This window comes from Neofelis nebulosa, chromosome 18 (assembly GCF_028018385.1).
Source record: "Neofelis nebulosa isolate mNeoNeb1 chromosome 18, mNeoNeb1.pri, whole genome shotgun sequence".
Taxonomy (NCBI): Eukaryota; Metazoa; Chordata; class Mammalia; order Carnivora; family Felidae; genus Neofelis; species Neofelis nebulosa.
Genome location: NC_080799.1, coordinates 26977491 through 27004472, shown reverse-complemented (window position 1 = coordinate 27004472; position 26982 = coordinate 26977491). Strand labels below are relative to the sequence as shown.

The 26982-nt window shown below is 43.4% G+C and overlaps 1 protein-coding gene and 2 long non-coding RNA genes across 7 annotated transcripts in view; 1 reads left to right on the top strand and 2 right to left on the bottom strand.

Annotated features, from left to right (window-relative positions):
* Positions 1-13205, bottom strand: part of USP31 (ubiquitin specific peptidase 31) — a 68939-nt gene extending 55734 nt beyond the window's left edge. For 2 of the 5 annotated variants that reach the window (XM_058711819.1, XM_058711820.1), the window contains exon 1: positions 12450-13205. In XM_058711819.1, the coding sequence (XP_058567802.1) occupies positions 12450-13076 (627 nt within the window). In that variant the 5' untranslated portion in view covers positions 13077-13205. Of the gene's footprint in view, positions 1-4497; positions 4985-10480; positions 10615-11916; positions 12043-12449 lie in introns of those variants that run through there. The other 3 variants (XM_058711821.1, XM_058711822.1, XM_058711824.1) reach the window with 3 other exon arrangements.
* On the top strand, positions 12167-24763 carry LOC131501527 (uncharacterized). The gene is made up of 4 exons (XR_009256817.1): positions 12167-12260; positions 15619-15698; positions 16680-16812; positions 24497-24763. It is a non-coding gene; the product is annotated as an uncharacterized LOC131501527 (long non-coding RNA).
* Positions 24764-26379: 1616 nt separating this feature from the next.
* Positions 26380-26982, bottom strand: part of LOC131501004 (uncharacterized) — a 118573-nt gene continuing 117970 nt past the window's right edge. Inside the window, exon 7 of the long non-coding RNA XR_009256559.1 lies at positions 26380-26712. This is a non-coding gene — a long non-coding RNA (uncharacterized LOC131501004). The remainder of the gene's footprint in view (positions 26713-26982) is intronic.

The window sequence follows — 26982 nt, the reverse complement described above, 5'->3', positions numbered from 1 at the left end:
TTATCTAAATAAGAGAAAATATGAATATACACACAACACACACATATACATACACACAAAGCAAGAAAATTAATTTGCTTATATTAAAACAATAAAAGGGGCGCCTGGGTGGCGCAGTCGGTTAAGCGTCCGACTTCAGCCAGGTCACGATCTCGCGGTCCGTGAGTTCGAGCCCCGCGTCAGGCTCTGGGCTGATGGCTCGGAGCCTGGAGCCTGTTTCCGATTCTGTGTCTCCCTCTCTCTCTGCCCCTCCCCTGTTCATGCTCTGTCTCTCTCTGTCCCAAAAATAAATTAAAAACGTTGAAAAGAAAAAATTAAAAAAAAAAAAAAAAAACATGGGTGTTCTCACCTTTAAAAAAAAAAAAAAAAAAACAATAAAAGAATAATTCATACAATTTAGGGAGAAAGAGAATAGGGTACAGAGATCAAAGACAGAAACCAGACTTCTCTGAATAGATCTCATGTTGTACATTTGACTTCAGGCCATGTATTTTATTTTTTACATAATTATGCAACAAAATTAAATTTTCAAAAGTAATCCTTCAAAATCAAAAAGAAATAAATGACTTTAAGTACCTAGTTGGTGACAAAGCCACACTGAGAACTATTCCAAGTGACCTTAAAATATAGGAATTTGAGGGGCGCCTGGGTGGCTCAATCTGTTAAGCATCCAACTCTTGATTTCACCTCAGGTCATGATCTCAGCTCAGGTCACCATCTCATGGTTCGTGGGTTCGAGGCTCCAGGCTGACAGTGCAGAGCCTGCTTGGGATTCTCTCTCCCTTTCTCTCTCTCTGCTCCTCCCCATTAATGCTTTGTCTCTCTCAAAATAAATAAACTTAAAAATATTAATAATTTGGGGCGCCTGGGTGGCGTAGTCGGTTAAGCGTCCGACTTCAGCCAGGTCACGATCTCGCGGTCCGTGAGTTCGAGCCCCGCGTCAGGCTCTGGGCTGATGGCTCGGAGCCTGGAGCCTGTTTCCGATTCTGTGCCTCCCTCTCTCTTTGCCCCTCCCCGTTCATGCTCTGTCTCTCTCTGTCCCAAAAATAAATAAAAAAAAACGTTGAAAAAAAAAAAAAAATTAAAAAAAAAAAAATATTAATAATTTGATTATACAGACCCAGTAGGCCATGTCCTACAGACAAAACAAAAAAATACCAAAAATAAATCTTAAATATTTTTCAAGCACACATACTACTGGTGGTAGTATTGGGATTATTATCCTGAGACTTATGAGGACTGTAGGATAATGCCAATGAAAAATTACACTGCTGGGAACAGGGTTTTCAGCTTGGGAGAAAGGAGATACAGATGCAAGATCAAGGAGTTAAAGAAAAACCCTGAAACCCTTAAAGGGAATTATCAGTAAGAATTTATGATTTTTTATGTCTTTAAAAGAAGTTACATATTTTTTAGCTCTCTCTACTTAGAAGACAAAGAAACCACATGCACTCCTAGGGCCCAGACTGTGGCTCTCTACCATTTGCCAAAAAGGGCAACCAGGGATCCTTAAAGAAATGACTGATCCCAGATCTGGGGCAGGAAATGTGTTAAGATGAGCCGGAATATCTTCCCTGGATTCTAGTTTGACATCACAGACTACTAATATCATGTCAGAAGGATTCAGGAGCCACTTCTACTGTACACAAATGGCACAATTTGGGCATCAATTAGGCTAACAACTGTAACTGAAGTACATCAGATATACAGTTAAATCCATGAGCTCACATGGTTTTAACAAAAAACTCACTAACCACATTTGGAAATCAAGAAATTATTTTGAAAACCAAAATTAGGGGCGCCTGGGTGGTGCAGTCGGTTAAGCGTCCGACTTCAGCTCAGGTCATGATCTTGCAGTTTGTGAGTTCGAGCCCCGTGTCAGGCTCTGTGCTGATGGCTCAGAGCCTGGAGCCTGTTTCAGATTCTGTGTCTCCCTCTCTCTCTGACCCTCCCCCATTCATGCTCTGTCTCTCTCTGTCTCAAAAATAAATAAACGTTAAAAAAAAATTAAAAAAAAAAAAGAAAACCAAAATTAAAGGGGAAAAAAACCTAAACCATTTATCTTGCCTTTCTTCTCCAAATTTATGTTGGGGTAACAAAGTAAATGATGAGGGCAGGAGTCGCTACAGAAGTGTTCTAGCTAATAAGAATGTTAAAATTATAACATCACCATTTTTCAACCCTTAATGAACTAATGGATCAAGGAATAATCATCAATGTCTACTAACATAATAAGAGACCCAACCAGACATTATAGCATTATAGGCTTCCTGATAGAAGTTAACAACACTACCAAAAAAAAAAAAAAAAAAAGAGAGAGAGAGAGAGAGAAACCTCAAACCTGAGTCTCATTAAGTCTCTAAATCTACCATTTTACAGGAAGTATGGGAACAGAACATTTTAACTGAAACTACCGGAATACAACAGGCAAAATCAGACTTTGGGAAGCTCTATAGCAGCGCTCTTCAAAATGTGATCCACAGAGAGATGCCTGTCTGTGAACTTTTTGTCACCAGTCATGGACTGGTAAGTACAAAAGATAAGTACAAAAATTGAGAGCTGGCATTCAGAAATACTTAGAGCAAATTAACAGTTTTATGTCTATTGAGTCCATTTTTTTTTTTAACAGGGCTAGCTTTATGTATGCCTTTTATTTCATTTTTCTGGAAAAGCTTAAATGCCAAGCTAAGAAATGTATGCCATATTTTGTATATAAAAGAAAAAGTAAAAGCAATTTTTGAGAAGAGAAATAATATAATCTCGGATAAACTTTAAGATTAATCCGGCAGCGATAAAAACTGGCCATTGGAAGAGACAGAGTTTAGAAATGGGGAAGGGTACTTGAGGCCAGAGTTAGAATGACTACCTTCATTATCACCATCTGCCGTTTACTGAATAGTTACTATGTGCAAGTTTCTACACTAAACTCTTAGTTGTACCTTTTCATTTAATCCTTGTAAAAACCAAGCAAGGCTCTGCTACTTACTAGCACTGAATCCCAGTATCCTAATTTCAAAAATGGAATACCAATGCCTCTTCACAGGTCTGTAGTGAAGATTTAATGAAAAAATTTATATGAATGTACAGTTGACCCTTGAACAATGTGGGCACTCACCTCCATGCAATCAAAAATCTGTGTATAACTGTGGACTCCCCCAAAACTTAACTACTGAGAACTGCCAAGTGATCACTTTTAATTGTGATATACAACTTACTGAATAGACTAAATGCTCACACAGAGATGATTAGCGTCACTTGGCATTTTAAGTGGGTGCTGGCAACACTTGAGCTCAGCGCAACAGCCAACAGGAGGTGGCCATGAAAATATTACCGGTAGTACAGTATGTACTACAGTTAATTCCATACAGCTACGATTTAATACTACATGTCTGTACTTGTTTACATTTGACTATAAATGGTGCCACGTACACTCTATGTGCTTAAGTTTTGATATATTTTAACTTTTTATAATAGGTTTGTGTATATTTTATGACAGTAAATGATAACACAGACTAGCATCTACATATATTTTATGCATTCATGACATACCTAACTTCTACTTAAGTTTCCCTATATTTCTAGGCCACATAGTTCATCTGCAACTTTAATTGCCACAAATCCCCAAAATTTTTTCACGTGTGTGTGTGTGTGTATTTTTAATTCAACATATAGGTGGACTTGCACAGTTCAAACTGGTATTGTTCAAGAAATGGCTTTGTAAGTGATATGGCCCCACACAAATAAATGGTATTTTCATTATGATTATTACTGTTTCTCGAATCAATCAGATGACTCTGTCTTGCTTTTAAATATTAGAATATCTGGGGCACCTGGGTGGCTCAGTCGGTTAAGCGTCCGACTTCAGCTCAGGTCATGATCTCGCAGTGCGTGGGTTCATGCCCCACATGGGGCTCTGTGCTGACAGCTCAGAGCCTGGAGCCTGCTTTGAATTCTGTGTCTCCCTCTCTCTCTGCCCCTCCCCTGCTCATGCTCTGTCTCTGTCTCTCAAAAATAAGTAGATGTTAAAAAAAAAAAATTTTTTTTTTTAACATCTATTTATTTTTGAGACAGAGAGAGACAGAGCATGAGCAGGGGAGGGGCAGAGAGAGAGGGAGACACAGAATCTGAAACAGGCTCCAGGCTCTGAGCTTTCAGCACAGAGCCCGACGCGGGGCTCGAACCCACGGACCGTGAGATCGTGACCTGAGCCGAAGTCGGCCGTTTAACCGACTGAGCCACCCAGGCGCCCCTAAAAAATTTTTTTTTAAATATTAGAATACCAAGGAGCACCTGACTGGCTCAGTCAGAAGAGCATGTGGCTCTTGATCTCAGGGTCACAAGTTCAAGTTGGGAGTAGAGATTACTATAAATGAATGAATGAATGAATGAACATAAACTTAGGAGGAAAGAAAGAAAGAAAGAAAGAAAGAAAGAAAGAAAGAACCAACCAACCAAGAATTCAAGTCAAAGAATTTCCTGAGCTGGTGATGCACTTACAGAAGTTCTTGCAGTGGAAGCAACAAAGGCATTTCCCAACCAGTCCCATGAAATCTTCTAATGCCTGAACTGTTTGTTTGTGGTCACATTGTTTGCTACCATCCAAGCTCAACAACCGGAGGGAAGAAGCAACAGATGTTCAGTGACTGGCCAATTCCTCTAGGAACTGCCACAGTCCATGGCATAAAACAATGATTTCTAAATGAAGAAAGATCACAGTCAGATGAAAGACAAGATATCTCGATGTGCTCCACTGCAAAAATGTTGTTTGTTAAACATAAAAGGTCATTTGAGGAACAGCCAGTGAACGATTAATTAGCAGAGCAAACAAGAGTATTTTTGAGGGAAAAAGCTACAGAGGACAGAACTTTAAATTACCCAGCTTTCAATGATTTCTTTTCCACTATTATATATAAAAGGTTTTTTGTGGAAACCATGAGGTCATTGTTTTCCAGAGTCTTTACTATAGGAAACAGCTGTGGGGAACTACACAAACAGTGAACACTGCCCTATTTAGTAGCCCCTCATTGTGACAAGTGTATAGAGGGGGACAGGAAAAATCCATCAAACCACACTCTAATAACAAAACAAAAGCAGAGTCAAACTAAAAACTTTAGGCCACACAAAGGACGACATAAAACAATTAGTTCAGAATAAGCCTCTGTAAGTCAGGACAAGCACCTGTGTTATTACATCTGTATCTTGACTTAAAGAGATAATTCCAAGAGCAGCTCCTTTCTACATGAGTCACCAAAAACTCAAACGATTCATTTTGCACAGTACCTGATATATGACAGACATTCGACAAATTTAACTAAAACAAAAGTCTTCCTAGGACTCTTATGTTATATACTGTATGACCTGTCCAAAACTGAATTTACCCGTCCACCTGCAGAACTGTTCTGCATTCTGTGCTTCTGGTCTTGAACAGTGCCATCCCACCACACCCTGCTTCAGTACCTCTGAGTTATGTTCAGTTCCTCCTTCTTATTCACTCTTCACACACCCATAAAGCTGCCAAACACTGTCAACTCTGCTTCAAACACAGATTTTGTATACATGCTCTAAAGTCAGAGGAAAGGAACAAAAGGCAAAGAGAAGGAAATAAATAAGCTGAATCCACTCCAATCCACTACAGCGTATGTGGCTCCTTCAGAAACCACCCCCAACACTCTGCTTAAACTTGTCCAGTGATAAAAATACAATTATGTGAGACAGCTCACACAATACGCAGCTGAATCCAAGTCTACACACCTAGTCCCAAATTGCACCACAGTTCCTATCAAAACTCCCTTTCTTAAATATCCCATGATCACTGACCCCATGTTCAATTTAAATGCATGATCTTTTCTGCCCCTTGTGCTCCACAAACCACTTCCCCTTTCCAACTATTCCATTCCCATCAAATGATTCCCATGATTTTCTCCATACCTCAGTTCTGAAACCTTGGTGTTTACAACTCCATCCCTTGGACTCTCCCTAATAATGTCATAATGTCTTCCAAAATGTCCCTTGGATTCACCCTTTCCTCGGTTCATACTTATGATTGTCCTTTTCCTGCAATTACTTTCTCCTCCATTGGATTCATTTCTGCTCACCATCAGACCCATTTTTCTAAAGCATCCTTTTCATCAAATTAGTGTCTGCACAGCTCAAGAAGCCTATATTGAAACACTACTGATTGCAGCCTCAAGGCTAAACTGTTGTGACAGACTTTCAAGGCCACCCACAATTTGCCCTTCTCATCTCATTCATTTGTATTTATTTCCCCTTCTCTCCAAATCAGGGGTTCTCAACTGGGGCAATTTTGCCCCCCAGGGGACATTTGGCAATGTCTGGAGACATTTTTGATTGTCATGACTGGGGTAGGGGACTGGAACACTGCTAAACATCCTACAATGCCAGGATAGTCCTGCCCCCCCCCCCAAAAAAAAAAAACTGACCCTGTAAAAGAAAATAATTTTAAAAAATGGCAAACAAGGGCAGTCACTAATAAGAGGAAGCACATGTCAGCGGGGGTAGGCCCTAGCATGCACCATGGATGGGTCAGAGAATCTTGTCCTCTGCTACTCTTTGCTGGGCAATCCAGCAACGTGCAGCAACATTTTAAATGCAACATTTAAATTCCCTTTGACTAAGCAGTGCCACTTCTAAGACTCAGTCTCTAGAAAATGAGACTTGGTGTATACTGAAGGATTGGCTATAATGATTAAAAACTTTATACTACCTAAACACCCACCATTGGGCTTCTATACCACTGCCAAAAAGAATGAGATGGGCTTGGATGTATCAACAAAAAACAAGGAAAGCCATGCTACCCATGGGTAGGGGAATAGGGGAAAGCAAGTTACAGAACTATATGTGGAGCATGAGCCCACCAATGTAAAAGATGTAGACATGTTTATATACACAATTAAGTGGTCTGAAAGGATTATTTTTAAGGCCGACTTCCCAAAGTGCCTAAGTCTGAGAAGCAATGGCATGTATACAGCGTTAGCTGCAGCTACCTTATTTTCACTAAGATTGAGCACCAGAGTCTTAGTGGAGGGAGAACATTATACATCTCAGCACACCCCACCCTACCTCTTTATGTTTTATGTTGAGAACTGTATTTCAGTGGTTGTAAAAACAAGGTAACAGAAGCACGGGTGTACTTCGGTGTGTGCATCAGCAACGCAGAGGTGATGAAGACTGAAGGCACAGCTCTGGTTCTGTTCTCTGGGTCTCTAGCCAGCAGGGGAACCGCATTCCCTTCATCCAGAAAGGCTGAGGCCATTCACATCTCCCCCTAAGTCTAAAATTTGACGATTCAGTCACCTCCCTTCTCCTTCAGAGATGTGGAGCTTCGCCACAACAAAAGTGACAGCACTGGACAGAGAAGGGAACTGATCAGGAAGACACATACTTTATACTTGGCCACAAATCTAAATGTGACCTACACAATTTTTTTTCTTACTTTTTAAATGAATTTAAGGGGCACCCTCAAATCCGAATACTCCTTGGGAGCCACTGTGAAATACCAATATACTAAACATTTTCACACAAACCAGGAAAACTTAGATCATAGGTCGGCAGCATAAAATCAGAGCCTCCAACATGAGTCTATGAAGAAGCAAGGTGTGAAACTGAGCCAGTATAACCCCAATTGCTAGCTTATCTGCTACTACTCATTTATACATTTATTCCCTTTGTAACCTGAGAACTCTCACTCATAAATAGGCACCACCAGGCACCGCAGTTCAAGGAAAAAAAATATGGAATAGAAATTTCTATTCATCAATTATCTTTTGTTTTACGGCAAATTTAGAAGGAATCCCCACAGTTCTATTATCAGTAGAGAACTCTGTTCTAGTTGTTTTTTGGCAGCACAGTTTGAAAACTGCTGCTATAAAACGTATCTTTGTTACTTGAAAGATGACCACCCATCTCTTTACTTGCTGCGCAAGGGCACTGAGTACTAGAAATCAGCACGTAGGAGAAACTGGAAGCACAGACTCTAGCATCCTACTAGTTAGACAATAAGCTCATTTCCTCTTAAGACAGCATTTTGAGCATCCAGGTTTCAGAATGATTTATTTTCTCTCCTTGTTTTACCGAGATAATGGTCCAAGGATCCTTCCAGTGAAGTCAAATTTTACTCTAGTGCTGCTGCAAACACACACACACAGAGGAGAAAACGTAACACGGCAAGCATTCTAAAGGCTGGGATAGTAAGAAAAACACCCTAAGAAGGCACAAAACATTCCTCCAACAGAGTGTTTTTCAATCTCAGCCTAACTCGCATTTTGGGCTGGATAACCAACCCCTTACTGAGGGGAGCAGAGCCAGCAGCACCCCCACCCCAGTTGCATCAACCAAGTATGTCTCCAGACAAGGCCAAATGTCCCCAGGAATGGAAGGGTTGGGAAGGCAAAAGAGCCCTTGTTGAGAACCCTGCTCTACGAGGAGGAGAAAAACACCTGCTTAAAAGGAGAAAAGGATATACGTGGCAGCCAGAGAAGTTTCTTAAAGCATACCAAGGTTGAGCCAGTCAATCCATTTCATTTTGGAAAATGAAAGGCCAACCTTAACAACCATCTAGTAACTCATCCAAAACCAAGAATCTGTCTACCTGGCAAGCTCCTAAACCTCAAATAAATCAAAGTGGTTAGGAATCAAGAAAGAACTCTAATTGGAAAACTTACAAAGAAAATCATTAGTAACTTAAGGAAGTTTTAAGACGATAAAAGCATACTCAAAGACATACTAAGTGCTTTTCGAGACCTCAAGGCAAACTCTCAAGATGGCAAATTGGTTTCATCTTCTCTGCCAACTCCAATCAACTGGTAGTGACTGCCTGGAGCCCAGAACTGGGCAGGATTCTGAGGCTGAATGTGAGCTCAGGGAAAGAGTATCTGCATGGAACACCAATGTCTGCCACATACAGGCAAAGGGCCGTGGTAACACGTATACCTCGCACTCACCTTCTTGGTGTTCAACTCAACTTTCTTTATGCTTAAAATAATACCCATCAAATTTGGCTGTAATAAAACATTTTGGGGGGAAAAAGTAATCCTCCACAGTGTCACTAGGCTTACCTAATTCAGGGGCAAAAAGAGGAGGAGGAGGAGGAGAAGGAAAAAGGGGAGGAGGAGGAAGAGGGAGGAGGAGGAGGAGGAAGAGTCTGATTCTACCACTCTCCTGCTTAAAAATCAGCCCTGGATTCTCAACTTCCAGAGAACAGTGTCCAAACCAGCATAGCCTACAAAGCCATTCACAATCCACATAACATACTTCTCCCAGACTTTCAGCACCCCCACTGCTCTTCATGGTGTAACCAGCCACCAAATGTCTGTTCCTCCAAAACCGCATGCCCTTTCACGCCACCCCCTCTTCTCTGCCTGGCTAATTTCTCTTCATCCTGCAGACCACTTCTCTGTGATGCTTGACTTGTTCTCCAGAGCAAGAGTGTTCCGTGGACCATCAGCATCACCTGGGAGCTTGATAGAAATCTCAGAACTTCAGGCCCCACCCCATCTCCACCAAATCTAAATCAGCTTTGTGACGAGACGTCCACGATTACGTGCACAGTAAAGTATAAGAAGTGATGTTTTGGGGAATGTACCAAGTCTCACTGGACTTAGTTCTTCACAGGCAAGTACAGTGTGTTTCCGAAATAAAAGTGCCTCACACTTTGGCGGGCTGCCCCTGAGGCAAACTCCTCCTCTATTCAACTTCTCTATTAAGCCAAGAAAACCCAAATAGCCACCTTCCAGCCTCCATGGCAGCCAGAGGTGGCCAACTGACATGGCTGTAAGTCAATGAGATGTCAGCAAAAGCCTGCTGAGGGGGCGCTTCTGGAAAAACTTACTTTCCCAGTGCCTTCCTACCTTGACAAACATTAAGGATAAAAAGCCAAAGGGACAAAATAGCCAAGGACAACAGAGCGGAAACACAGAAATAGTCTGAGACCCTGTTGAGCTCTTCAAGCCATTGTACATTAGAACACCTACCTCCAGACTTACTGTGTGAGCTATTTCAACATCTTTATTGCTTAAGGCATCATCATTGGGGCTTCCTCTTTCTTGTGCTGAATGCATTCCTAACTGATTGAGTAAACCCTTAATAAATGGGAAGTGAATGAATGAATGCAACGTGAAATCTACTAAGGGTTCAGAAGATTATATTTTTTAAAAATAGGGCCTCTAAGAATCTGTTCAACTTTGCCAAAGCATGCTTAAAAATCAGCCTCCGCATTTCTAGAATTATTGACCCATTTCTGTTCACAGCTTTTTAATGGATTAAAAAAAAGACAACCTTTTAAAAAGCAATGGAAATGTTCACATACAAAAATGCTGGAGGAATTGATTTTTATATTTTGGAAAGAGTAGAAAACCAAACTTAAAACACTGGGTTCTGACCTTGAAAAGTTTGCAATTTGCTGTGGCTACTGACAGGCAACTATAAGCAAAGAGGAAAAAAGAGAAGAAGAAAAAAGACTTACAGTAGCGGGTTGGTTGCCATTCTCTCCTACTTTCTTATTTTGAGATCTCTGACACTGATCTCATTTTTTTCCAGTCCCTATCCCAGTCAAGTATTTCCATTCAAATTTCCAAGATCAAACAGCAGTCATTTTTTCTTTTTAAGAAAAACAGAACATAAATAAATATAAATAACATGTATTAAAAGGGGAGGGGTGCACTCTGACAGTATTGTTCCTCAACAAAGCAGGTCCTCAATCAAGTGCTGAATCCTCAGATCATTTTATATTTTAATCAAATCATTTATTTTTACTTAAATAAATTTTAGAAAGGCACTTTCACAGCACCAATGAAAAACCAGTACCATTTGTCACAGATAGAAGACAAATGTAAAAACAAACACAATGAAAACATACCCTTATTAAATCCTAGCTACTGCTGCCTGCCAAGGCCTCTAAACTTAGCTTGTTCTGTTTAAAAAACAAAACAAAACAAAACAAAACAAAAAGGTGGGGGAGTGAGCATGAGGTGTTAAAGTCAGGCTACCACCAAGCTGAGACCTTCTCTTGGGCATAATCAGGACAGACAGAATGGAAAAGGAATTAACTTTCTCACTGTGTGATTTTATTCGATTTAATACCATACCCATGTCCCACCTCTAAGTATCCCTCTTGCAATCTCAAATCATCTTCCCCTCTTTTTTGCTCAAAATAAGAGCCCATCTCCTTAGTGCAGCCTAAATGGCCCTACACAGCTACCACTCCGCTCTCATCAGAGCTCACTACGCCTCCAGCTCCACCCGCAGACAACAAACGGGGACCCAAGGGCCATATCTAGTCCACTGCTTGTTTCTGTACGGCCAGAGAGCTAAGAACAGTTTGCAGAGCTAAATATTTGTAATCAATCTGATGATAGGGAGAGCTAATTTTGAACTCCAATTAAGGTAAACACTCCTCCCATTAGTAGACCTATATTGCAAAATACAGTATTCACTCACCATATTTTTATTTTAGTCAATGAACATTTTGTGGAAGTTTGTTTTTTCTTGTTTTTTAGTACCTACATAAGAGCTTCCATTTTGCATCCTGACCATTTACTATATGGCCCTTTACAGAAAGAGTTTGCTGATCCCAGAGCTACACTGTTCCTCAAGTGCACCAAGCTCTCAGGATTTCACACTTTTATACCTGGGAGGCAATTCCCCCTGACCTCCTCAAGGCTGGCTCTCCCTGGTTACTCAAGTCTCAGTTCAAACCTCGCCTCTTCCAAGAGCGTCACCCTAACCCTGCCCCTCCCCATTTAAAGTAGCCTGCCAACACATCAATCACATCACCAAGTTTTAATTTCTTCAAACCACTATCTGATATTACCTCCTCACCTTACTAAAATCTGTAATGATAAAGAGAATAAACGCAGCAAATATACATGGTACTATGCACCATGGAAGCGATTTGCATACCAGGTTGAACCTAATAGAAGTGCCAATCTGTAAGTCAAAAACGGTCAAAAATGGGTAATCTCACAGGGTTCAACCCAACATATCAACTTGTTTGCAGCTCACAACCACCTATGAGGTAAGTACCGGATGATGAAGCTGGCACAGAGAGGACGAGAAACTTGCCTGAGGTCACAATGCTAGTAAAGCATTGTGGCGGAACTTGGATTTGAACCCAGGCTCAACTTGCCCACCCCCAAGAACGTAAGTTCAATGAAGGCAGGAGGTCATGATCATTGCCATATCCCTCCAGGGCCCGTCACAGGGCCAGGCACGTAGTAAGCCCTTAATACTCGAAGAATGAATGGGTGAGTCTCCCTTACAAACAGTGGCATCGGTCCTAGACTCGGGGCCCACACCTCTTTAGACCCGTGCGCTGGTTGGCCCGCCGCGCCGCCAGGAAAGGAGGAATGGAAGGGAGACCTGGGGAGCCGGGTGCCCCAGGGACGCAGGGGGCAGGGCCCCCCTCCTGGGGGTGGGGACGCGGCGGGGCTCACCTTGAAGTCGCGGCTGTGCTGCGGGGTGTACTCCAGGGTCCAGAGGGCCCGCACCAGGTGCGCCAGCTGCTCGGTGACCTCGCCCTGGCCCTGCGTGCCGCGGCCCACAGGCTGCTCGGGGTCAGGCGAGGGCTCGGGCCGCCCCGCCCGGTACTGGCCGAGCGCCAGATACTCGGCGAAGAGCTCGGTGTTGCTGAGACACTGCAGCGTGGCGTTCATGAAGCACGTGTTGCCGTGGTTCCGGAGCCCCGCCACCCCGGGCACCGGCTCGGCGGCGCAGGCGGGCGGCGCGGGCGAGGCGGGCGGCGGCGGACACGGCGGCGGCGTGGGCGCGGCGGCCGGCCCGGGCGGGAAGCAGCTGCGGAGGCCGCCGCGGTCCGGGGCGGCGCCCTCGGAGCTAAGGTGCGAGAGCGTGGACAGCGTCTTAAGGACGCGGCTCATGAAGCTGCCCACCGAGCGCGCCGACGAGGGCGAGGCGGGCGCGGCCGGCCCGGGCCCCGCGGGGCCCCCCGCGCCGCCGCCGCCGCCCGCGCGGCCGCTCCGAAACAGCCGCTTGCTGAAGGAGCGCTTCTCCTTCCCGCCCGCCGCAGCCGGCGGCCCGGGCCCGGGCGCCGTTACCTTGGACATGGCGGCCGCCGACGCTCATCACCTCGTCCGCCCGCCCGGCCCGCGGCCCCGCCACGGCCGCCGCCGCATCCCGCCGCGCCGCGCCTCACCGGGCCGGGGGGCTCGACGCCCCGCACACCTCAGAGCGCCGCCGAGCGAGCCAGCGAGCGAGCGGCGGCCGGCGGGGCGGGCGGGCGCGCGCGCGATCCGCCCAGCTGGGCCGCTCACGTGACCCACCTCCCGGCGCCGCCCGCCCGGCGCTGAAGCCGTTGTGGCTGCCATGTTTATTGTGGGAATGGATATGCCCCTCCAGCCAGACGAGATGACTCTCGGCTCCGGGGCGGTCCCGCTTTGTGAAGTTCAAGAGAGGCCATGTCTAATGTGGGCACGGTCCCAGCAAGGTGGACAGCGCTGGGTTCGTGCCCGGGGATGGACCCCAGGGGTGGGTCTCGGTCCTCTGATCTGATGGCGGAGGCCTTGAGAAAGTGCGGAGATCATGTTGCCGCCCCTTACCAGACCGTGGAAGAAGTGACGGATATGGCCCTGAGCAGTTCTGAGCAAGCCAGTCCTGCCCGGCTCCCGAGAGACACGGACAGCCTGCGCGCCTACCCGAACGCCATCACCAAGTCTGGCACGCCCCAATAGGCTTGTCTTCCAGGTGGCACGTTGTGGTCGCAGTGAAACCGTATACTCAGAATTACCTTCCTTTGCAGACCTGCCTTTAAAGCCCCGCTGAGCTCTACCTTCATTCATTCATTCAACATACGCCAGGGACTGTAGGCGCTGGGAATATGACAAAGTATGACATTAACACAGTTCCTGCCTGCTCTCTTGCACTTTCTACTCGCGGTTGCTGATAATAGCTGCTATGTTTCAAGCATTGTGCTAAGCATGCAATATTTCCTTTAATTTTCAACTCAATGCCTTTGACATTGGTACGATGTATCCATTTCAAACCCAAATTTGTTTCAAAGCCTCTATGCTTGACCTGTAAACGAAAGGTCACAGACCCACATACAATCACAGGGACCAAGATGGGTTATATCAAAGAATCTTGGTGTTTCAGTCATCATATTGACAATTAATACTTCAAATGACTTGGTTCTCAGTGTTGGGGAGAATATAAGGAATGGTGGGGACTGACCAACTACAAGTCAACATCTTTCTAAGGGGGGTGGCTGCCACTCTCAACCCCATCCAGTTGTTCCCATGTGAAAATGAGGGCTCAGATCATCTAATTTCTTAAAGAGAAATTTGGAATCCTATTTTTAAATGTTTCAGCCAAAAAAAATAGTGCAGAAAAAAGAGAAAAGTATGTCTTAGGGCTCCTGGGTAGCTCAGTCATTTAGGCATTAGACTCTTGATTTCCACTCAGGTTATGATCTCACTAGTTCAGGAGGTGGAGCCCTACATCAGCCTCTGTGCGGACATCACAGAGCCTGCTTGGGATTCTCTCTCCCTTTCTCCCTGCCTCTCTCTCTCTCCCTCTCTCAAAATAAAATAAACATTTTTTTTAAGTACATATTTGGGCTGCCTTCATCTCAAAATTAACTGGTTTGTGACCTCCTCTCTATAGATTCTCCTCTTTGCTAACCTTTGGCCTGAGTCCTGTTTACTATATAAGAGAGAAATCAGGGAAGGGCGAACCCTTCTCCTTTTTAAAACAAAAATCCACCTTACAACAAATTTAAGAGTAAATGGCTTTTGCCAGAGCGACCCACACCAAGTAAACAGGGACTGTATGGTGACACCCCCCAGGGTGCTCTGCACTAGCCTCCAAATCACCAACATTCCCACCTCCTACTCAAATATCCATTCTTCACCACATCTTGAGCTCATCTGAGCACCAGGAAGAAAGCAATCTGATCATTCATACTGAAGTTTGAATGCAATGGCCCTTGGCCTTTGCAGACATGTTTGAGTTTTTTTCAAATATGAAACTCATGGGTGAGGGAGGGACAAAAGGAAGGAATCGCTTTTAGTGGAATTTCAAGCAGTTGGACAACACTTTATCACAATACCCAGCCATTGTGTTATAAGTTTGTTTGCTTGCTTACTAGCTTGTTTCTAGGCAGTGGGAAGGGTCTTGGAGCTGTGGTCTCCTTAAGTGTCAAACTGACTTAGAAGTTAGCCCTCAATTAGTTTTCTCTAATTTTATTTTTTTTTTAGCACTGCTTTATTTTGGACTTAGATGTCCATAGCACCATCTTGCATGCTCAAAATCCCCAAAAACTATCAGCTCTTAAGGCAGAGGCTAGATCTGTTTTGCTGACCATAGAGCCCAGCATTGACCATGGTTCTAATAAATGTTTGGTTGAATGAATAAACTGCTTTAGAAAGAAATTGAGCATAGCAAAAGCTTTTCACTCCCCACATTTTATGCCCTGAGCCCATCTCCAATTTCAACCACCGCTACAATCTGTGTAAACCATTGCACTGTGATGATCCCCACTTCAAATGCCTCCTGTTTACTTCTTTGCTTTCCTGCCGGAGGGTTTTTTCCAAAGCCAAAGAACTCTCACCAGAGGGGAGTTTGAATTAACAACTCTTCCTCCCCCAACAGGGACAACCTTCACCCAGTGGGAAATACCAGTCACTGGATAAGCTCCCAGGAATCTCAGCCTTTGGAGAGACAACTGTAAGGTGCACCTAACAGGATTCTTCAGAGAGTTCCCAAAGGGATGGAGCCCCAGTTGCCCACCTTCAATAAGGCACCCTTTCTTGGATTTCTCACTTTCCCTGTCTTCCTCTTCCTACTCTACTCCCTCACTCTAGCTTCCAGGATCACCTCCCAAATACACTACCTGCACCCAGGTCTTTGTCTCAGGCTCTGGTCTAAGGACAATCCAAACTAAGACACTGAGCAACTTTAATCAGGGCTAGCTATTTAAACCCAAGACAGATATGGAATTGGTCAACATTGCGCTTTCTCCTAGCTGCTGTACACGATCCTTGACCTTATCTACCACAGGCCAGTCCAGCTGACTGCTTTCCAGGTCATCATGCTTTTGTTTTACTGTCACACATGGCTGGCAGACAGCAGGTGCTAACAAACGCTACTTTTTTAAATTTACTAAACTGGAAGTCAAAGATCAGTGGAAGTTGACCACGCTGTTTCTCTTTATACTGGAGCCTTAGCCTGAATATGACCCCATTGCCTAAGCCTTCCTCTCCAGTCCAAGCAAGCCACGTGGATGCCATCTCACTGTGTGCTTTAAAAAAAATTAGGGCTGAGCCCATCACCAGATCTGACTTCTTTGGCTTAGCACCACCAGACAGAGGCAAGCTCGGGCTCATCCGCATTGAACATCGCCTCCTCCCCTAGCCCGGATGCCACTTACACATTTTCCTGCCAGCATGTAGCAAAATCCACAATGTAATCAGTGCAGTTCAGCTGCAAACCGGAGGCTGGTTTCCACTGGAATCCACTAAAATACAGTTCTCTCTGATTTTCTCTTGCTGGAGTTGCCCTCCAGTCCCCAGCAGGATGGAATGTCTTGGTCTTCCTTCAGCACCCTCAGGCAGGTGGGAAGACACGTAGGCCTTTGCTCAAGCTGTTTCCTCTGTCCCAAACACCTTTCCTTGGGCCTCCGTTTAACTAACCTGTCTTTGTTCCTTCTGCAGGCTCTCTTGGCACCTCTCAGTCATGACAGTAATGTTACCACAGTAGAAGTCAGCTTACAATCTGTCACCTGCCCTGGAGTGTAGGCTTCCACCCAGGAGAGGCCATCTTATTCATTATTGGACATCTAGTAAGGTAGCCATCGTAATAGCATACAGATGTATTTGGAAGCCATACATCTAAACTCCTTAGTGGGACACGTGACCCCCTTCCCAGTCTGGCCTCTCCCACCATTACAGGTTTATTGGTCCCACAAAGCCCCAAAGCCAACCTACCTAGCTTGGCCAGAACACGGTTGGAAAATAATTCCTAATTGGAGCATGCAGATGGTCTTTCTTTTAAGACCCACACCAAACAACGTAACAACATTCTATAGTAAATCTTCCACGTCCCTCTCTGTACCCACCGCTTACCCCTGCTGAACCAGGGAAACACAAATTAGAAAGAGCAATGCAGTGACTCTCATCATGATCCAAACTTAGTCCATCCCTGCAACCATTTCCGTAAACTGATACCTCGGATCATAGGGTATGCACATTTCATATGTTGACACCTATTGTCAAGCTGACCTCCAGAAAGGTTTTATCCTGCCAACAATGATTGGGGAGCACATATTTTCCGGTCCCAAGACAGCGCTGAGTTTTTCTGTCTTTTTTATACTGGCAAATTCGAGGAACAGAAGATGTCCTGTTAATGTGTTCCTATTTGTAGAAATGAAGTAGAACATTCTGTACTGTTGTTTCAGCTAGCTAACATCTAAACAGACTTCTGGGGTGCCTGGGTGGCTCAGTCAGTTAAGCATCCACCTCTTGATTTCGGCTCAGGTTTGATCTCCCAGTTTGTGAGTTTGAGCCCTGCATCGGGTTCTGTGCTCACACCGCAGAGCCTGTTTGGGATTCTCTCCTCCTCCTCCTCCTCCTCCTCCTCCTCCTCCTCCTCCTCCTCCTCTTCCTCCTCCTCTACCTCGTCCTCCTCCCCTGCTCACACACTCTCTAAATAAATAAATAACAAACATAACATTAAAAAAATTAGATAAACAGACTTCCTATTTGGAAAGGATCCCAAATTAGGACAGTGCAGTCTCCCACTGTGAAAAATGGGCAGGAGCTGGGGAGCAGGTTGCCAGAGCCCAGGTGACCTAAAGCAAGGGCAATCAGATGCTTCCACTTGGGCCTTGGCTCTGGAAGTATCTACATAAGGTTAGTTGGAGACAATACAGCAAATTAGTGAATCTGGTGGCTCTGTATTCAGCAGAGGATCCAGTGGTGGCAGTGAAGGTCCAACTGGCTGCTCTAGAGGCAAGTTCTTACTGGTGTCTGCCTCCCTAGGTTTCTGCCCAAGCCTGTTTCTCTGGCTCTGTTTATTGTGTGAGCTAGCCTGATAGGCTTCCTATAAATTCCTTTACTGCTGAAACTAACCTGTGTCAGTTTCTGTTGTTTACAGTCAAGAAAATGACTAAGTAATGCCCTTTTTTTTTTTTTTTTTTAGCAATTTGTACTTTTAGTGGTATGATTTACCTGTCCATATCATGTGTCCATTTCTTCTTTGATGTGTTCCTTTTATAAATGTCTGCTAATAAAAGCACCTGGCAGATGAATTACATTATTCCTTGGTCTATACCAGTTGGTTATTTACCTTTTACCACATTTATAATATTTTCATATCAAATAGAAAATTTTAGTTATTTTATATGGTCAGGTTGATCAGTTTTTTTCATAAAAGTTTCTGATTTTTTTTTTAATACATGATTAAGAAAACAGCCTTTCCCCACTCCAAAATCATAAGAATACTTAGAATGTTTTCATTTAGTGCTACTATGCTTTATATTTCTTTCCTTTGTTTTACTTGTAATGTTGGCTCCGTATGAAATTTATTTTTGTGTGAGAAATGAGGTAGGGATCTTGCCTTTTCCCCACCCTATATGGCTAGGCAGCTGTCTCAGCACCATTATAAAAAATTATCTAACCTTTCCCCACTCTTTTATAATGTCACTTTTTATCACATATTAAAGTCCACACACATTTAAGTTCTGAAAAATTCTGTTCTAGTTCATTGATGTGTCTCTATAAGATGGGTTTAGAATATATTGCCATGTTTGGTAGGATCATACCTCTCAGTATTTTATTGGCTGTTTGCTTTTTCTTTCAGATGAATTTAATCCTTTGGGGGAATTAATTTATATAGATTAATTTAAAGAAAGTTGACATCATCACAATATTTATCTTCTTATCTGAGAATAAAGTATGTCTTTTAAAAATTATACAAGCACTTTTAATGTCTCTCAAAATAGTATAGTTTCCTTCCATAGGTCTGTGTAATATTAATGAGTTTATTCCTCTCTGTTGCTATTATGAATGGGATATTATATTTTCTGTTGTCTCTAGGACAAAATTTTTTGTTTTTTTTTTTATTTTTTTAAGTTTTATTTATTTATTTTTGAGAAAGAGAGAACACAAGTGATGCAGAGGCAAAGAGAGAAAGAGGGAGACACAGAATCTGAAGCAGGCTCCAGGTTATGAGCTGTCAGCACAGAACCCAGTGTGGGACTCAAACTCACAAACCATGAGATCATGACCTGAGCTGAAGTCAGAAGCTTAACCTACTGAGCCACCCAGGCACCCTGTTTTAATTTTTTTTTTTAATGTTTATTTTTGAAAGAGGGAAAGGGTGCGTGCTCAGGAGCAGGGGAGGGGCAGAAAGAGAAGGTGACAGAGGATCCGAAGCAGGCTCTGCACTGATAGCCTGATGCAGGACTTGAACTCACTAACCGTGAGATCATGACCTGAGCCAAAGTCAAATGCTTAACTGACTGAGCCACCCAGGTGCCCACAAAGTTTTTTCTTTTTGTTTTTTTTTTTTGAGAGAGAGAACATCTGAGCAGGGAGAGGGGCAAAGGGAGAAAGAGAGAGGGTCTCAAATGAGCTCCATGCTCAGCAGGAGCCTGGTGTGGGGCTCAGTCTCATGACCCTGAGATCATGACCTGAGCCGAAATCAAGAGGTCGGAAGCTTAACAGACTGAGCCACCCAGGCGCCCCAAGACAGTTATTTTTGTAACAAGCCACCTTGATTTACTTTAGTTCTTCCTCAGAATTTTCCGTTGATGCTCTGGAGTTTTTCAGGAATTCATATCAATGCAGGAGATAATAACTTGGCCTCTTCCTTTATAATACTTGTACCTTATCTTTATGCTTTTCTCATCTAATTGCCCATCTGGAATTCTGTTAAGTAATATTAATGAGAGTGGGAAAGCCTGCATTGTTCCTGACATTAACAGCAAGGCTTCCAGTGTTTTACCATTAAGCATGATGCTTGCTTTTGGTTTGAGATATATATTATTTATTGCATTAAAGTGGTATCCATTTCTTCCTCCTTCAGAAAGTGTTATTATCAGAAATGGATCTTGAATTTTACCAAATGCCCTCTGGGCATCAACAGTGATGAGCATATATTTGTTTGGTTTTGGTTTTGTTTCTGTGGTTTTTTTTAACCTTTGACCTGTATACCCATTATAGGTTTTGTTTTTTGTTTTTTTTTCTTTTGATCATATTTTTCTTTTTTTTTAATTTTTTTTTCAACGTTTTTTATTTATTTTTGGGACAGAGAGAGACAGAGCATGAATGGGGGAGGGGCAGAGAGAGAGGGAGACACAGAATCGGAAACAGGCTCCAGGCTCCGAGCCATCAGCCCAGAGCCTGACGCGGGGCTCGAACTCACGGACCGCGAGATCGTGACCTGGCTGAAGTCGGACGCTTAACCGACTGCGCCACCCAGGCGCCCCATGATCATATTTTTCTTTATAGATGTTTGCTTGGATTTTATAAACTTTCAAGTATTTTGCAGATTTGTGACAAAGCTGACTATGACAGTTTTTGTTAGTTTTGTGGAGGGAATTTAGATTTTCCAGTTCCACAATTTTCACTGATGCCTAACACAAGTTAATCTTTTTTTTATAATTTTTTTTCAATATATGAAGTTTATTGTAAAATTGGTTTCCATACAACACCCAGCGCTCATCTCAAAAGGTGCCCTCCTCAATACCCATCACCCACCCTCCCCTCCCTCCCACCCCCCATCAACCCTCAGTTTGTTCGCAGTTTTTAAGAGTCTCTTATGCTTTGGCTCTCTTCCACTCTAACCTCTTTTTTTTTTTTTTTTCCTTCCCCTCCCCCATGGGTTTCTGTTAAGTTTCTCAGGATCCACATCAGAGTGAAAACATATGGTATCTGTCTTTCTCTGTATGGCTTATTTCACTTAGCATCACACTCTCCAGTTCCATCCACGTTGCTACAAAGGGCCATATTTTCTTCTTTCTCATTGCCACATAGTACTCCATTGTGTATATAAACCACAATTTCTTTATCCATTCATCAGTTGATGGACATTTAGGCTCTTTCCACAATTTGGCTATTGTTGAAAGTGCTGCTATAAACATTGGGGTACAAGTGCCCCTATGCATCAGTACTCCTGTATCCCTTGGGTAAATTCTTAGCAGTGCTATTGCTGGGTCATAGGGTAGGTCTATTTTCAATTTTCTGAGGAACCTCCACACTGTTTTCCAGAGTGGCTGCACCAATTTGCATTCCCACCAACAGTGCAAGAAGGTTCCCGTTTCTCCACATCCTCTCCAGCATCTATAGTCTCCTGATCTGTTCATTTTGGCCACTCTGACTGGCGTGAGGTGATATCTGAGTGTGGTTTTGATTTGTATTTCCCTGATGAGGAGCGACGTTGAGCATCTTTTCATGTGCCTGTTGGCCATCCGGATGTCTTCTTTAGAGAAGTGTCTATTCATGTTTTCTGCCCATTTCTTCACTGGGTTATTTGATTTCGGGTGTGGAGTTTGGTGAGCTCTTTATAGATTTTGGATACTAGCCCTTTGTCCGATATGTCATTTGCAAATATCTTTCCCATTCCGTTGGTTGCCTTTTAGTTTTGCTGGTTGTTTCCTTTGCTGTGCAGAAGCTTTTTATCTTCATAAGGCCCCAGTAGTTCATTTTTGCTTTTAATTCCCTTGCCTTTGGGGATGTGTCAAGTAAGAGATTGCTACGGCTGAGGTCAGAGAGGTCTTTTCCTGCTTTCTCCTCTAGGGTTTTGATGGTTACCCATCATAGGTTTTGGGTAACGAACAACATAAACTATTTTAGCTAATTTAAGCAGAAAAAGAGTTTCTTGGAAGGGTGGCTATAAACAACTCACAGAACACTCAGAAAAGCTTCAGAATCAGACTGGGAAATCAAAGAAGAAAGTATGTTGTAGCCAGAGACCCGCTCCAGAAAATTCTACCTAAGATGGCACCATCGATGATGCTGAACATGCTACTGCCACCAAGACTGTTACCACCATTTGACAGTGGCAGCCACACTCTGGACTCTTGGCTCTGCCATAGCCACTCTGAATAATCTTGAATAATATCTGATTGTCCTTGAAGTTTTGCTATCATGGCTTCAAAATCCTAAGCCCAAAGTGGAAGCATCCACTGATTGGGCTAGATCCTAGTTCTGGTCATGAGCTGCTGAGACATAGGGAAAGGACCATAATGCCCTATAGCTTCCCTCGTGGGAGACTGACCTGCCTCCCCTCTATCTTGAGATTCCCTCCAAAAGGAGCACCACTGAATGCCAGGCAGCCCGAAATGACAAATGTCCACTGTAACCTATTCCTGTGGTGCACCATACTGGTAACATCAAGTGTATTGCTTTGTCTGCTTGATAACATTTCATACAGAATTTTATATCTATTTTTATAAGAAAGCCAGCCTGAAGGCCATGTGTGTGCGCTCAGTATCCTTGTCAGGTTTCCGTCTTACCAGCTCTTTAAACACAATTGTGAAATGTCCCTATTTCTTTAGGTCTGGACCTGTTTTCAAAGGATGCGTTTTCAAAGGATTATAAAATTCACCTAATTTATTCTCTAGTTCTGGTAGAGCAGGCAGTTCTTTGAAATATTTTGTAATTTTCATCCATGAATATTGGCCTGTCTGAATTTTCTTTCTCCTCTTGAATTAATTTCAGTCATTTTATCTTTTAGAAAATCACCCATGTTTTCCAGTTTACTAGCAAAACCTTACAAAAAATTATCTCATGGTTTTATTTTCATTTTAGCTCAGGGCCATGAGGCAAGTTAAATATATTCCTCAATTTGTGACTCTGTCATCATTGGTGTGGTGATGGCCTCCCCTGCTCCCTACCCATTTCTTGTCTCCAAGGACATTCACTAAGATCCAAGATTGTAGCTGGTGCCCTACCTGGAACCTGTGGGATCCTTTTGCCTTTTCTGTGTGCCCATCCCCAGCTGTGTACTTTACTACAAATGGCTGCACCTGTGATTGTCTTCTGGCACCTGCTTTTGGGCTACTGCCACTGGGTTGTCTGCTCACACAGAAACCTGGAAGTGCCTAGGGTTTATGTTTTCTGGAATGGCCCTCAGCCAATGACAGTGCGGGAGTGTGGAAGCTAGCTTCCCTGCCTCCAGTCATGACAAGTCATGAGGTGGAACATTCCAGAACTCCCTCCGGGATTAGACTAAAGATACTCTTCCTGAGACCTTTCCCCTGATCCCATCCTTCCTTGACTTCTTCCTTTTCCATGACCTGTTCCCCTCACCTCTTAACGAGTTTCTTCTAAGAGGTCTTCCTGAATAAATCACTTCACACAAATTCTCATCTCAGGGTCCGGTGCTGGGGAACTGGTCTAGGACAAGGATGATTTAACTTATTCCCAGCCCTGAATGATTGGCATCCATCTAAAGAATTGCATTCTAACACCCAGACATTGATTGTCCTAGAGATGCAAATGAGATCCTGTGAGATTACAGAAGATGAAATCAGTAATTCAGTTGGGAGGAGATAACAAGCACTTCATTTAGAAAGTGTTAGCCAGACTGGGTTTTTAAGGATGAATAGGAGTTGGCCAGATAGGAAATATAGTGGGGGTAGGGTGTTACAACAAGAGGTAAAATGGACAAAAATTTATAATTATAAATTACATGTGGTTCTTATGCTTTAGGGATTCAAAATATAGTGAGTGAACATGGAAAGCCAAACAAGTCTCAGAGAAATTGTAATGCAAGGGATAAATAAGGGCTAGAAAAAGAGGATGTTATTATTCTTGCCTCAGAGAATGAGCTGGGTTTGAAAGAAGTGAAAATGAATTTTCTAGGCAGAGAAGGGAGTAAGGGAACCCCAAGGAGACAGAAACACATGTGCAATGATGCAGTGAGTCTCAAACCCATGAACCGTGAGATCATGACCTGAGCTGAAGTCAAACTCTTAATCAACTGAGCCACCCAGGCACCCCTCTCTCTTTTTATTTTTTTTTTAAACATTTAAAAAAATTTTTTTTAACATTTATTTATTTTTGAGACAGAGAGAGTCAGAGCATGAACAGGAGAGGGCCAGAGAGAGAGGGAGACACAGAATCCGAAACAGGCTCCAGGCTCTGAGCTGTCAGCACAGAGCCCGATGCGGGGCTTGAACTCACGGAGTGCGAGATCATGACCTGAGCTGAAGTCGGACACTTAACCGACTGAGCCACCCAGGCGCCCCACCCCTCTCTCTTTTTAAACACCAATGGAACAGGACTCTAGTCCAGAGCCTTAAGTAGGCAACACTGTTGGAATACTTTGTAGTTTACATCCCACGTGATCTTTGGGAACCTTGCTACTCCCCGGTGAGAGGTAGAATCTATGCCCCGCTCCCTTTGGAAACTTGGTGGGCATTTATGACTCTCTTGACTAGCAGAATTCAACAATGACACTATATGACTTCTGAGGCCAGATCATAAAGCACAATATACATTTTGTCTCTCTGGTTCTTTCTTAGGATATTCACTGTTGGGACCCATGCCATGAGGAAGCCCAGGCCACACTGAGAGGCCCACGTGGAACCAAGCCCAAAGTCCTGAGCTCCAGGCCCTGGCTGAGCTCCAGCTGAAAACCAGCACCAACCTGCCAGCCGTGCAAGTGAGCAATCCCGGAAGTGGGTAATCCACCCAGTGATGCCTGTACAGCAGAGACAAGTCTTCCCTTCCAAGCCCTGCCCAGGTTACAGACTCATGGACAAAATAAATTATTGTGTTGTTTTAACCCATTAGGTTGTGGGGTAATTTGTTACTTATAGTTGGGTAACCAAACAAGCTATCTGGATAGATTTTAATTAGATTGTTTTGTTTTCCTCTCTTCATTTTTATATTTGCCCTCTATTTATGGCAACACTGATTATCTTCTTGCTACGGTGATATGAAATTTAAAAATATATTTATTCCTTGAATGTGGGCTCGACTTAGTGACTCATTTCCAATGAAAAATTGTGGAAAGGGAAAATTAGCAACTTTGGAGTGCAGAAAGCTGGCAGCCACTACCTTAACCAAGGTTAACCTTGATCAAGGATAAGTCATGTTGATATTAAAGCAACCCCTTGTGGTAATCAGGGTTCTCCAGAGAAACATAACTGATAGGACATGTGTGTGTATATACATACATTAATATATATAGAGAGAGAACAAGAGACAGGATGGAGCAGAGATTGTGGGAAACAAAAGACAGAAGGAGAGATTTATTATAAGTAATTGGCTCACATGATTATGGAGGTTTAACAAGTCCCAAGATTTGTAGTCATCAAGCTAGAAACCCAAGAGAACCAATGGTCTACTTCCAACCAAAGGCCAGCAAGAGAAGCCAATGCTTTTGTTCAAGTCCAAAGGCAGGGGAAAAACAACAACAACAACAACAACAACATCCCAGCTCATACAGTCAGACAGGAGGAATTCCCCTTAATTGAGGGAAGGTTGACCTTTGTGTTTTATTTGGGCCTTCAACTGATTGAATGTGGCCCATCCAAATCAGGAAGAATAATCTGCTTCACTCAGGCTAACAATTTAAATGTTACTTTCATCCAAAAACACCCAGAATACTGTTTGACCAAATATTTGCGTGTCCCATGACCCTAACAATTTGACACATAAAGTTTAACATCAAACCCTAGTACAGTGTGATGAAGAAGGCACTTCACCTCTATGGTATTCTTCACCAAAAACTAACTCTGGTCTAATCATAAGGAAATACTTCATATAGACCCAAATTTAGAGACATCTACAAAACCACTGACCAGTACTCTTCAAAAATGTCAAGATCAGTAAAATCAAAGGCTGTAAAAGACCAAAGGACTTTAAGAAGATACAATGCCTAAATGTAGTGAGGTACCCAGATTAGATCCTGCAATATGAAAAGGGTTTTCATGGAAAGCCTGATGGAATACAAATAAAACCTGGACTTGAGCTATACCAATGCTAACTTCTTAGTCTTAACAAATGTATCATGGCTACATGGAGATGTTCACCTTGTTGGGGGAGTGGGCACTGGGTAATTTTATATAGGAACTCTACTCTGGACATGTTAAGTTATTCCAATGTAAAAAAAAGTGTATTAAAATGCAGTTAAGTTAAAAAGGGGGGGGTCGAGGGCGCCTGGGTGGCGCAGTCGGTTAAGCGTCCGACTTCAGCCAGGTCACGATCTCGCGGTCCGTGAGTTCGAGCCCCGCGTCAGGCTCTGGGCTGATGGCTCGGAGCCTGGAGCCTGTTTCCGATTCTGTGTCTCCCTCTCTCTCTGCCCCTCCCCCGTTCATGCTCTGTCTCTCTCTGTCCCAAAAATAAATAAAAAACGTTGAAAAAAAAAAAAAAAAAAAAAGGGGGGGGTCGATGTAAAAAATAATATTGAATAATCAATATTTTTTGTAAGGAAGACTTGAGAACGGTAGAGGAAATAAGAATCCCTTTGTGAGAGAGATTACCTCTGGACATCTTGAGCAGCCACTGATGTGCTTGTTTGGTACAGAGGGCTCCCACTGGGGCTCTCGGCTTCCAGGTCTCTTAGATCAAGCATGTCAGAATGGAGGGGGAGTCTGACCCTCCCTCATGTGACGTAGGACAGATGCCAGAAGTCCTCCTGGGAAACGGTAAGACCATCACAGACCGGAGTCAGGAATAGTGGAATGGAGACCTTGGGGGTAGTTGTAGACTGCCTGAATGACACCAGAACGCCCTAGAAAAGTAAAAAAGAAAACCTCTAACTTGTTTGCCAAAATCAGAGGATTGTGAGATCCATTCCAGTGTAAACACTCAAGTAATATTGGAGAGCTCACTATGTGGTAGGCACCTGTTCAAGATTCTGGGGATGCAACAGTCAAAATACAAAGTGTTTTCCATTCCAGAAGGAAAATAAGCAAATGAACAAATATATAATTTCAACTACCAACAATTGCTTTGAAGGAAAACTAAAACCTAGTAAGGAGATAGGGAAGAAGGGGAGGCC